The sequence below is a fragment of the Equus przewalskii genome, chromosome 10 (genome assembly GCF_037783145.1).
Source record: "Equus przewalskii isolate Varuska chromosome 10, EquPr2, whole genome shotgun sequence".
Lineage (NCBI taxonomy): Eukaryota > Metazoa > Chordata > Mammalia > Perissodactyla > Equidae > Equus > Equus przewalskii.
In genome coordinates this window covers 18,478,254-18,491,333 of record NC_091840.1, presented here as the reverse complement: position 1 = coordinate 18,491,333, position 13,080 = coordinate 18,478,254, and the positions used below count along the sequence as shown (strand labels likewise).

The 13,080-nt window shown below is 52.6% G+C and overlaps 1 protein-coding gene across 1 annotated transcript in view; it reads right to left on the bottom strand.

Moving 5' to 3' along the window:
* MAP3K14 (mitogen-activated protein kinase kinase kinase 14) overlaps positions 1–13,080 on the bottom strand; it is a 40,980-nt gene that overhangs the window by 6,766 nt on the left and 21,134 nt on the right. The window contains exons 2-9 of the mRNA XM_008525842.2: positions 12,510–12,784; positions 11,268–11,337; positions 9,471–9,681; positions 8,749–9,366; positions 7,661–7,798; positions 2,156–2,285; positions 1,796–1,927; positions 1,237–1,341 (exon numbers count right to left, since the gene is read on the bottom strand). Of these exons, the coding sequence (XP_008524064.2) occupies positions 1,237–1,341; positions 1,796–1,927; positions 2,156–2,285; positions 7,661–7,798; positions 8,749–9,366; positions 9,471–9,681; positions 11,268–11,337; positions 12,510–12,765 (1,660 nt within the window). The 5' untranslated portion in view covers positions 12,766–12,784. The remainder of the gene's footprint in view (positions 1–1,236; positions 1,342–1,795; positions 1,928–2,155; positions 2,286–7,660; positions 7,799–8,748; positions 9,367–9,470; positions 9,682–11,267; positions 11,338–12,509; positions 12,785–13,080) is intronic.

Genomic DNA, 13,080 nt, shown 5'->3' with positions numbered 1-13,080 from the left:
TTTTAGTAAGTGAAAAACACAATATTAGAAAACTTATTTGTGGGGCTGGCCCCGTGGCCGAGTGGTTAAGTTCGCGTGCTCCGCTGCAGGCAGCCCAGTGTTTCATTGATTCGAATCCTGGGCGCGGACATGGCACTGCTCATCAAACCACGCTGAGGCAGCGTCCCACATGCCAGAACTAGAAAGACCCACAACGAAGAATATACAGCTATATACCGGGGGACTCTGGGGAGAAAAAGGAAAAAAATTTTTAAAAATTAAAAAAAAAAACCCAAAAAACATTTGCACAGAAGACTGGAAGGATCCACACTAGATGTTAACAGTATTGTTTTCTGGTGATTTGTAATTTTTATCTTTGTTTAGCTCTACTATTGTCTACAAAAGATATTACAAAATAAATTATTTTTGTATAAGAAAAAAACACTAAAGTTATTTTAAAGTAGAAGTCAGGTGTCCATGTTGCATTTACACCATTCGAACTATCAACACAGGCTTCTAGTGACAAAGAATCACTTCTAAAAGACTGTTTTCCCTTTGGTCAAAATGAAATCATTTTATGCTTAATACTCTAAGTGAAAAAAGCAGGGCACAAAATTGTGTTACAATGGCCTTAACTATGTATAGAAAAAAAAAAAGACCTGGAAGGAATTATCTAAAATATTCATGATTATCTCTCTGGGCAAGAGGAATGGTAAGAATTCTTTTTTTCCTCTTTTTCTATACCGCTTAACTCTATAATTGCCAAATATTTTAAAATGGATGTGGATTGTTTTAATAATCAGAAAAACCTAAGAATAGACACTTCTCCAGTTGGAGCCCAGGCCCCTCAGTCAGCCTCCCTGCTGTGCTTCCAGAGACTGTGCTCCCCCAGGCACAGGAGGGCTGAGGTCCCAGGCTGGGAGCACAGCTCCCCAGTAAGGCTGAACCCCAGGGGTGGAGCCATGGGGGCTCTGAGGGAGAAAACCTGGGACTTAGGGCGAAGCATGCAGCCTCTCCGTTCCCTTCTCTGTAATGGGAACGCCAGGAATGAGCACCTGGCATGCATTCTTGGATTTAAGCCTAACGACAAAGCCTTATGATCACGGAGGGTGGTTGTGGGGCTGAAATAGAATGGTGCATAAAGTGCTCCCGTCTCAGCTTGCCATTATGGAAAGTACAGGAGAAGGCACACAGCTAATGCTTAGAAAAGGCTACTGGCTATTATCATCCTGGGAAGGGGCAGTGAGGGGGTTTTACCTGCGAGCAAGGACTTCCCCAGGCCATCGGGTTGAAGGCACACAGCATGGCCAAAGTCGCAGAGGGCAGCACGGCTCCCGTCGCTGGACAGGAGCACGTTGTCAGCTGCCAGGCCATCCCAGGGAAGAAGAAGGAACAGGTGAGTCACGTAGGCCCCAGCCCAATCTGAACCTCCAGTGAGGCAATTTTCTGGCTGACCCTACGTGGCAGCTGCTGCTTCTGATTAGTTTCATTAGTCATGGAGGAAGGGTGGAGGGTATCAGCTCAGGCTAGAGGCAGGCAGCAGGCAGGATCTCTGAGGGTGAGGGGACAGGAGCAGAGTTTACTCCTGGGGACGCTGCTCCCACCCCCGCCACCGGTCACCAGTGTGTGGAAGCTCCATCTGCAGTTCTCTGTGGGCACCACCCACTGGAAACTACAGTGTCAGGCTGAGGGCTTAGAGAACACACTTGCCCTTCCCCTGGCACAGCCCTGTCGGCCTGAACCAGGCAGGCCCAGAAGATCTGGAGGAAATTAGGCAGGATGGGGTGAGAAAGGACTGTGGGGGCCTGAGCCTTACCTTTGACATCTCCGTGCAGAATCCTTCGGGTATGGAGGTATTCCAGCCCTTCCAGAGCTTGCCCCAGGTAGTAAAGGGCCCGGTCCTCTGGCAGACAGCCCTTCTGCTTTATGAGCTGGCCCAGGGAGCCACCTAGGAGACAAATGGCCAGTCTTTACCTGGGGCTTTTGCAGGCCTCCAAGCCAGCCATGAGCAGGGGCCTTGAAGGGCTGGTGGTAGAAAGCAGACCTTTCCTGCCAATGTCAGAGGGTCAAGAGGTTAAAAATGCATTGACTGGGGACCAAGGCCAACCTGGCCAAGACTTGGGGAAACCTCTGGCTCTGAATTTTGAGAGAGAAAGAGTGGTGGCTCGCTCCTTACCTTCCAGCAGTTCCATGAAGATGTTGACCCACGGACCTTCCTTCACAGCTCCATACAAAGGGACGATTCTGGGTGAGGTCAATCCCGCACATGCCATCAACTCCTCTGCCCGAAACACTTCGACTCGCACCTGGAAGGGCCCAGGGGTGGCTGCAAGTCAGGGTGAGGGCTCAGGGCTGGCTCCCTGGCATCCTGTCAGGACCCTTGGTGCTCCCTGCACAGAAACTGAGGTTCCCAGTGATGATTCCGAGGCCTGGCAAGGCCCTCAGACACTAGACTGTGTCCCTCGTGCCCTCGGGGTCAAGGGCACTTCCCAGTACTTGATGAAAGTTCTGCAGTGCTGATGTGTGCAAAAACACTTCTAGTCACACAGAAATGACAGTCCTTATCCAGGGTCCTGGCATGCTGCCCATCCTCAGATCTGCCAAACACAGAACATTTTTTCCCCAGCCCAAATCTCTGGGCAATTTCTAGGACACGGACCTTTTATTTATCAACATGCTCGTCTACTTTTCAGATGCTGTGTTTCTGACTCTTCTGTAGCCAGAGCTGATGTTGCCGAGACTCTGGCTCTGTCAGTGCCTCTGGATCCTGAGCACCCTTCTCAACTCATCGTTATCTGTCTTCTCTCCCGAGGACTAAGATGTCTGTGTAGATGTGGCAGTGATTGTTTATTCTGTTTGCAGCTGTTTCCCCAGCATCTGGGCACAGGAGTGGCTTCTGGGGAGGGGTTTGGCCAAGGCCTCTCCCACCGTGGATTGGCAGCCCTGGGACCACTCACTCCTTTCTGCAGGGAGCAGCATGGCACGGCGGGAAGAAACAAGGCTTGGATACATACATCCTGGGCTGAGACCCTGGCTTGACCACTTCCAAAGGTAGGTCAGTTCCCCTAAGCTGTGTTTCCATATGTGAACAGGGGGGATGGTGGCTTCTGCTCCTGGCTACAGTGAGGATTTGGAGGGATGGTAACCAGCGCCTGACCTGGCAACCAGTGGGTGCTCAGGAAATGCTGGCTCCCCACCTTCTCCCTCCAGCTCAAATAAGAGCCCCTTATTCAGTGCTTAGACTTGCTAATAGAGACAGTCTTCTTTCTGGCTGTTGCTGGTTCTCGTGTTAGCCTTGAGAGGTACCACCAGGGGGCGCCAGTGGTGACAAAAACCAGCCTGGGAGAAATCAGTCGGGATCTGCAAGAGTTTCCCTTGGAGACTGCTGACCTGGCAAATGGGCGCTCTGACGATGTGGGGCTTTTGGACTTTTGCCTATCAGTGGAAAATGTCTTTCTTCTGGTTACTTAAAGAATATTTGGTTTGGTTAATCAACTTGTGTGAACTTTGACTCTTTGTCAGTGTTTCCAGTTCTGAACTTGAGTTGGAACTAATTCACTAACAGGACTTGTATTAGCAAATGTCTTCAACCCTACTGATCCCAAACTGTGAGCTGAAGCACCTCAGGGCACCACAGAGAATTCAGGATATGTTACATTTGAGGGAAACAGCGAGGATCAGGACATCTGTGGGACACCGCGTAAACTGCCTGCTCGAGACAGCTGAGTTTCAACGTTAGATCGTGCTGTATTCCTTTTGATGATCTATCTTTATGAAGCTAGGTTTTTGGAGGCTGCTGGGACAAGAAGTACTTTGGGGGGGAAATGTGGAGCAGGAAATGAAGGTCACGGTGTTCAATGTCATTTCAAAGTTTGAGAAGTTGTGCAATGCCCAACAAGGCACACATCTCATTAGTAATTATGGTTGTTTAAGAATAAAAGAAACATTTTTCTTTCAACTTATGTGCATTGTCATTCAAATGGATATTAAGTTGTTAGAATAAAGACTTATTATTTCACCTAACTATTTAATAAACAGAACTGTTAGGTACTTGTTTTGACCTGGGGTGCCATGAAAAAAATTACTGAGACATCAGGGCATGAACTAAGAAGTTTGAGAACCTCTGCTGTAACTTTTAAGAAATCCGTAAGTCCTCTAGTGTCCCAGCAATGCGAAAACCATTCCCACTCACCAGACCAAAGCGGGTCGGAGGGGATACTTCAAAACACAAGACGCTTTAGAAGTCTGCGCCAGCCCCAGGGGGAACCAGGCGAAAGCTCCCTTGGGACTTCAGGGAGCAAGCACACGGGCCTTCTAGTCCACGCCAGCTGCCCGTCTGGCTCACCTCCCCTCTCTGAACTTCAGTCTTCCATGTCATCCATAAAGTGAGGGGCTGACGATGATGAGATGTTAACGAGGACTAATATTTAATGCCCACTTAACACCTGCCAGGCACTGCTCTAAGCACTTGATAAGCATTCTTTATTTACATCTTACAATAGCCTATCTGGTAGTCTCATTATCCCCATTTTACAGAGAAGTGACTTGCCCAAGGTCACTGGGTATAAAGTATCTGAGCTGGGATTTTGGTTGGGGAAGCCGAACTCCAGAGCTGCCAGCTTCCCTGCCTCACTGAAGACCTCTCCTGGCGTATTAGCTTTTACATCCTTTGCGTTTTTACGTTCATTCAGGAGTGAGCACACCCAGGTGGAAGCGTGGGCAGCAATCACCTAAATGCCAAATCCACAAGCCACTTCCCTCCACTTAATTGCCCGCACGCTTGACACTGGGGGACCACTTTTTCCTTCTTGAAACTCTCCCCTCTTGTTTTCTTTAGTACTCATATCCGTTTTATTTAATCAGTAAAAAAAGAGGATGACAGCAATTCTATAAGTTCTTTTAATGATCCCAGGAACATAACATAGGTGACACTGACGACCACAGTACTGGGCACACAGTGAGCCACTAAAAGAGTTTCCCCCCTATTTTCCTTATCACCATCGAGATATTCTCCCCTCGGTTCTCATTCCACCTCTTGTAAACACCTGTCCAGGCTGACCTCACCTGTGCCCCCAGCTGAGGGCTGCTTCTACCACCTTCATGCCGTGTAAATGTGTTCACCCCGTCACAAACCAAGCTCCTTCAGGTCAGGTGTGTGCATGCCATAGCTCTGTCTCCAGCCCCTGGCAGCACAGCATCTGGCACAGAGCAGGTGCTCAGTGGCTTGACTTGCCCAAGGCCACATTATCCCAGATCAGTGGCAGAGTCAACAGGAGGCTCCCAGAACTCCATGCTCAAGCCAGATGTTCTCAAATGAATGGTTATAACCCTCTTTGGGGCACAGACCCCTTTGAAAATCTGATAAATGACATGGACCCTTCCCCATCAAGGTGAGTGCGCCCATCCATGTAACACACATACACACTTCAGAATCAAGTTCCAGGAGCTCGTGGATCCTACGAATTCATCCACTGACTAGGATAAGAACTTACACACTGGCTGGGAGAAAGCACTAGAGAGACATACATGTACTGAGAAGAAAATCTCCCTGACGTACCAGCACATGAGAAACATGGTGCAGAACAACCTCTGGAGCAGATCTGCTTTTCATAAAAGAAACAACTACAGTTTACATACGCAGAACCAGTCTAGAAAGATTCATGTCAAAGGGCCGGTACCTCTGAGAAGGGGACTGGGAAACAGGGAGACTTTTGCTTGTTTTAGTCTCATTAAATTTTTTTATAATGAGCCTATATTTATTTGTAATTTAAAGGAAGATCAAACAAAACCTGACAAAATAAAAACCCTACATTAAACCCTGGACCCATGGATGTTCTAGAAGAAGGACCAAGGGAGTGCTGGCATCACCATGTGATGCTTCTTGTCCCAGATCCTTTCCAGAGAGCATGGGATGGTGCACAGACTTGCTCTGACCCTACATGCAGCCTGACCTTGGGTCCCTGCCCCTAACACCCCAATCCGCACCCCCTTAGCAGAGGATTGTTTCTCAGATCTTCCAGCTGAAAATCCTGAAGGACACCACTGCCCGCCCTACCCCCACCCCTCGGGAGAAAGGAGGGGCTGTCTGCCCAACCAGGGCAGCTGTGCTGGCTGCCAACAGCCCTCCCCCATGAGACTGGGGATGGGAGGAGGCAGTTCTGACAGGCAGCTCTGGCGCAGGGCAGTCCGTGTGCTGTCCTGGGAGCCTTCCGACAGACTGCTTTGGGAGGTGAGAAATGGGGTGTCTGTCCTCTTCTACTATATTAGGGTTGTTTACCTTGTTGCCTGGGACTCTAAGAACCTCAACAAGGGAACAGCTGAGAAGCCCAGTGACTAAGCTCCCCAGCACTGGGCGTTCATCTCCAGGACACTTCACACTCTCTCACCCTCCTCCCACCCGCCTCTCAGGAGGGACAGCTGAGCCTTCTCTGGTGGCCTGGGGAGGGGACTGCAGCTGAGGAGGTCAGGCACGTGGCCTTGGCATCCCAGTGGAAGATGATGCCCGATGCTGGCAAGAACTCAGCACGTGTTTTGGTCTGTGGGGGGTGGGAGGGCGGAGCTTGCTTATTTGAACAGTATGTCTGAAGTTTGGGGTAATACCTACGGATAGTCCCCTCTCTCATCCCACCACCCTGAGGCCCAAACTCTGAGGCTCCAACACCTCGGCCCACGTACAAACCAGGGAAGCCAGGTTTATTCACATCACAATTTGTATCCTCACCCCTTAAAGCCACAGACACTCAGGACAGCAGTGGTGTCCACCCTGCATGGGGCTGCAGCATGCTAAGCCTGCCTGGTCTGGCTATTCAGTCTCTTTCCTTTTGGGGATCAGTGTGTCCTTGACATAAGCTGCCTGAAAACAAGCTCTATCTTTGAGCTGGCTTATTTCACCCTACCCATGGACCAAGGAAATGGCCCACAGAAATGTTTCTGATTTCTGGCTTCTGAGGTCCTAGGTGCTAGCTCGGAGGCTGAATTGTGCCAGGGACAAGGTGGCTTCCAGTCAAGGGGAGCTGAGAGTCAGGAGTAAGAGAAAAGAGAGCTGAAGGGGAGCAGGGCTGACACTCTTGAGATCTGTGGATCTGCTGCTGCTGGGCCTGGACAGTGTGATTTGACAGGAGGCCTCAGTTCCAGGCCCAGTTCTGTGGCTTTGGGTAAGGCACACTACCCTCTCTGGTCTCCAGTTCTTCCAGGCCCTGGCTGACAGGAGGCAGAGCCTGAACTCAAACCAGATCGTCTGTCTCTCCAGGCCAAGGCCTTCTCCAGAAGGCAGCGGTTAGGTGGGGGCTGTTGCTCTTGTGCCTACCTTCCGGTCTGGGTGTGGGCAGTCCCATTACGTGGTTTACGGATTTTAGCTGAACATGAATTTCATGAGGACCCAGCCATCTTCCAGGTTTTGACTTGCCCCTAAGGGCCCTGGCATCAGGAGTGGCCCAGGCTGCGTGCACACTTTGATTCCCCCTCTCACGTACGCACATACCAAGTGCAGCTCCCAGGCTGGGACATGTGACTGAGACTGCTCCCTTCCAGTTCCAGCTGACCCAGAGGGCCTAGCGATAGCCAGGCTCTGTTAACAAGTCAGACCCATGGCAGTCCTGTGACTATCCTTGAAAGAAAGCAGAGGGAATACAACAGGCCACCGGCCTGGCTTCCCTCTTTAGCCTCTGGACCCCTGGCATACCTTTTTGACAGCACATTGGAAGCCGGTCTGCTTGTCCTCCATCCTGTGTACCTCTCCGAAGGAGCCTCTGCCCAGGCAGGGCTGGCGCGTGGCCCAGTGGACCTCTTCTCGGTACTCATAATCCACCGGCTTGAGTTTCTGGGGTTGGTAGAGAGAGAGGCCAGTTTCAGTGGCCAGGGCAGTGGAGGGACGAAGGGTTACAGTGAGGAAGGCTCTCCAGGTGGTGGTCCTTGCCAGGCTGCTGGGGCTGAGCCCTCACAACCAAAGATACCATGGGCTCTGAGGCAGGGCTCTGAGGGGGCAGGACCAGAGAGGGGGTTTTGGGAATAAGATGAAGGCAAAGAAGGGCCTCACGGGCTGCCCGAGGCAAGCCAATCGTTGTGATGAAGAAACCACCTCCCTGGACTTGTGGTTGCGGGACAGAAGCGGAACTGTCAACAACCTTGACAATGAAAAATACTAACTCAGCAGCTATCAGGTAGAAAGAAGGGAAGGACAGTGGAGAGAGGCAGGGGACAAGAGATACTGTCAAGATGGAGGGAATAAACCCAGAAATGTAAGTCTGGGGAAATCACTGAAAGTCACAAAGTTATCCAGGAAGAGAACTAGAGGAAAGGGCAGGAGGGGCAGGCAGTGAAGACGGGCGAAAGCCTCATCTTCCATATTGGGTCAGGCGGTAACACCTGCAGTTGATATGTGCTCATTCCTTTCTTTCTCACTATATGGATCATTCATAAAGTACACACACAGACACACACAATTCAGCAATAATGAGGTAGCCAACCAGAAAAACGAAAAACAGAAATAGCGAAAAAGACTGAAAAGTGAGCCTGGAGGTGGAGTGGGAGACCACTGCTTTTCATCAGGGATGAGCAATTTTCTACTATTCGATTTGTTGTCACACACACGAGGGACTTGGAGAAAGAGAAAACCATCCCCTCCAAGGGTGGGAACTGGAGAGTGGGCCTGGCAGGTGAGTGAGGCCTCTTCTCCCACAGCAGGTCCCACCCTGACGCCTAGCTGCTGCTCTCGGCCCCGGACTTGGTGGTGGTGGTGGTACATGTACGTGTGTTTGAGGGACTACTTACCTCAGTAAGCAGGACCCCCTCACTGTCCTCAGTTTCGGGGCTGTGCTCCTGGGGCTTGGAGCCCCCTGTCGACCAGGTCTTGGCCAGGCTGGTGAGGCTGTGGGCTTGGCCCGAGCTCACGCTGCCTTGGAGAGCGTGCACCAGGTACTCCTCCACCGAACACTTCTCACGTATGCCACGAGATGGACAGCTGGGCTCCAGGTGTGGGCCAGGCAGGGGCTTCTGACTGTCTACACAGGCCACTTTGCCCAGGTGTGGGCCAGGCAGGGGCTTCTGACTGTCTACACAGGCCAGTTTGCCCAAGAAGAAGGACTCTAGGGGGTGAGGTTTCCAGGGCTGCAGAGGGTGGAAAGGGAACGGATGGGGCAGTCTGCTGTAGGGGAAGGGGTGAGCGAGCTGGGGCAGGGGGCCCACATCCTGGGGGTGGTGGAGCTTCCACACGTGGTTTAGACATTGCAAGGGGCTGATGAGTTTGTGGAGTTCTGATCGAGGCAGTGCTGGCCGGAGGTCCTCCCCGAGTTTCTTAAAACAGAGTTGGCCAAGGCCTGGCTCCTTCAGAGGCTTGGTGAACTGGGGGGCGTTTCTAATATACGGGGTGCCTAGCAGAGACTCATCCTCCTGTGGGGAAAACACAGGTGTTAGGACAGAGGGCCAGGGCCCCGAAACCTGGGCACTGGGGTGTGGCGGGGGGTTGGGGACCGGGCTGTGGTGGCGGGCCTCACCTGCACGGGGACTGTGCAGCTCTCCTGCTCGGGGGTTCTAGGGAGGGGTTTGGCCAAGGCGGCTCCTGCCTGAGCCAGTGGCTTCGAGCTCTTCTTCTTGCGTTTTTTTCGGGCTTTGCTGCGACGCTTCCCCTTCCAACACACACGTGCCATTTTGCCCTCAGTTGCATGGGCCACATTGTTGGGGATTTGATCAAGACTCTCGGACTGGCTGTCAAAAAGGGGACAGAGACACATTTTGGGTGTGAGGAGACAGGAAGATATAATGGCTCAGGGAACTGCCATTAGAGTCATACAGACCTGAGGTCAAATCCCAGCTTAGTTAGTACTTGTGTGAACGTGAGAGAGTTCCTAAAGCCCAAGGGTCCTCAGTTTTCTCATTTATAAAATGAGTGTAGTATTTTCTGCCATGCAGGTGGAGATGAGGTTTAAACGAAACAGCTCATTTGAAAAGCCTGCCTCAGTGCCTGCCCCAAGGCAAGCTTCCAATAAACAGTAGTTATTACCACCGCGATGGGGTGCACACTGCTCTTCTGGAGGGGCTGACACACGGCTCTCTCACTGCTGCCCAAGGTGGGCTGCCCTGGAGAGGCCCCAGATGGGAGCATGCGACTTGGAGGGCCACGCTCCATGGTACGCATTCTCAGCCCTCACTGACAAGCTTGTTTCTGTTGCCTCTGGAAGGAAGGACAGTCGAGGCTCGTCCCCTCAACCCCCACTGGTCCCTGCAGATACCTGGCTGCCATAGGAACGTGAGGAGCCACATAGACACAGACACTCTGCCTGGGCTGGTGCGAGGGGATCAGGGGAGTTGCCTTTCTCTGACAGCCTAGAGGCTCACCACCACCACCAGGATCTAAGTAGGCGCTTACCCCTGCCAGGCACTGAGGCCCTGGCAACAGAAGAGCTTTGGAAGGGGCCGCTGCCAAACAGCTTTGGAGCAGACCGTGGGCCTCAGCCACCCTCCTGTGGCCTCATCTTCTGTCCCCCAAAAAGGAGGCAGACTCATTCCAGTCCTGGGGGAAGCTAGAGGCCTACAGACTTCTCCCAGGCAGCTGAACGAAGTGAGTCCACCACAGACCCCTACCCTGGGCCAAAAGGCATCAGGGCCAGCGGCAGGCATTTGACCAAACCACTGAGCATTTCTTGGCGAAGTGCAGCAGCCGTCCCCACGACCCTTTTATCACTAGCAGTCGCCAAATTCCAATGAAGAAAAAATCCGCCTGGTGGTGGAGGAGGGAATTGTTTCCAGGTTCAACCTGCAGTTGCCAAAAATCATCTTTGGGGATGGGGAGCCTGGGAACAGACTGAACCTCACATCGGCTTCTTTTCTACAGGGCCACCGAGCTGCAAGTCTGTCTGTCCTCGCCTGTTTCCAAACCCTCATCCCGTCTTGGGTGCGTCTCACAGGAGAAAAGACTCAGCAGGTTTCTCCCTTGTTAGAGCAGCCCAGGGGCTGGCATTCACGGTCACGCACCAGCGGGAAAGTGACTCCTGTTCCCAGCACCCTCCCTACTGATGGGAACCAAGGGGGAGCAGTAAGGACTCTGAGGAGAATAAAAATAAAACGTCAAGCTGATATGACCCAGAGGCAGTCATCCACAGGCCGTGAAAAGCTTTTGAAAAGCTTATTTGGCTGAGAGAGCAGCTCAGCCAGGAAAGTCTGGGCAGCTTCCAAGAGCTGAACCACAGGTGCTGAAGGAGGAGCCAGGGGTCACTTGGGAGCGGCCTGGGCAAGCAGCTAGAGGGGAGGACGCTGGTTCAGCTCCCGTGGCCCACTCACGCTCGCCTCCTTACCTGTACTGTTTCGACCCAGCGATGAAAATCCGTTCTGAAAAGGTGGGGCTGAACTCTTGGCTATTCTCGCCTTTTAAGTAAGGGAAAAGGGGTTGGACAAGCAGAAAGGAGGAGAGAAAGAACAGGAGTTCAGCACTGAGGAGAGAGACATTGACAGGTGCCCTCTCGGTCACTCCTCCTCCTCCTGCCCAGACCACCTTGGTGGGCACGCCCCTCCCTGCCCACGCCAGCTCCCCTCACTGACTCTCCCCCACCCTCCCAGCACGCCCATAATATGGCATCCTAATGGTGCTGTGAAGCTCAGGGGAGATGATCTATATAAAACTCTCAGCACAGTGGCTGGAACATAGTAACCGCTCACTAAATATAAACTATCATATTTACAGACGTATGGAAATGTGCCTGTGTATGTGTGTATTATGACCATTATTATGTCACTCACTCCACTTTAGTTTTTATTCTCTCATCTTTCCTCAAAATGCAGCCAGAAGGAAGTGGGAGACAAGGGGAAGGATGTGTGTATGTAAGAAAATGCTATCATGAGCTGTCGGTCTTGCCAGGCTCTACCCCAAGAAACCTGCTGGGTTGGAGGACAGGGGTGCGGGAGAGACTCCTGGTCCTATCCAGCCCTCTTGGGAGTTTCTCAGGCTCTGATGGCAGCCACCATTCCGAGTCATTTTGAGGAATCGTGAGTGGAAGCAGAAACGACTGGACCAGGACTTGCCCTGCGGCCCCTCGACTGACCCAAGAGCAGGTGTTCATTCTTAAGGGCGGGGCCACCTCAAGGTGGAAGTGGTGAAGGGCCTACAGGCCCCAGAGGGGCTTTCCAGGAGACCTGGCCTTTCCTGTCTAGGGCCTCTCCAGAGATGCTCAGGCTGCCCAAAGTAACGGCAGAAGGCTAAGGGCCTGCTTGACGGTACTGCCAAGAGCCTGAGGACCTGTGAAGCCCAAGCACTCCTGCCCCCCGCTCTGGCCATGATGAACAAAAGCCTCTGTCTGCCCCTCTCCCTTCTTGTGTTCCACCCTCCAGCACTGTTCTAGCTCCCACTTCACACTCAGTCTTGGCTTAACCCCCAGTTGTGTCTCGTGAGAATCTCATGGAGTGGTTACCCTGATCCCCCTCTTCCATAGGGCGACCCAGAGCTTCACCTGTGTCCAGCCACCCTTGCACAAGGACTGCACCCACCTGCAGGCCCACCCATCTGCCCTCTCTGTCAACAGCCCCCAACTGAGGCCCCTTACATTCAGCCTGGGCAATGATGGAGATGGCGGCCAGGCCTCCCTCGGAGCCTTCCTTGGCTGTGCCTTTGGTAATCACATCATTCAGGATGTCCCACTTCCCGCAGAACACGGGGCTCTTCTCCACGGCCTCCAGCTTGTTGGCAGAGCTGTGCTTCTTCCCCGTCGCCTGTGTCTTCTCCTTGGCTTTGGCGAGCTCCTTCTGCTGCCCAACCGCCGAGCCAGGGGCGCCCGGGCAGGCCATCTCCATCACTGCCATCTCCCAGGCTCAGCTCACCCTGAGGGAGAGAGACCGAACAGAGCAGGTCACTCCCAGACCCCGAGGGGCCCGGATCAGGCTTAGGTTGGAGGAGAAAAGCGGGGGGCAAAGGACCTCTGCCTCTTTATGCCACACGTATTTATCCTCCAAACATCCCAAACGGCAAAGGAGCCAGCCTCTCGACATCAACCTTGTTCCGTGGGGTATGAGCCCCCAGTCCTACCAGCACACTACCACAAACCCCTGCACCTCGCCCAACACGGAGGACTCCAGCCCTCCTCCTCCAAGATAGCCACAGCACAAACATCTGGGTTG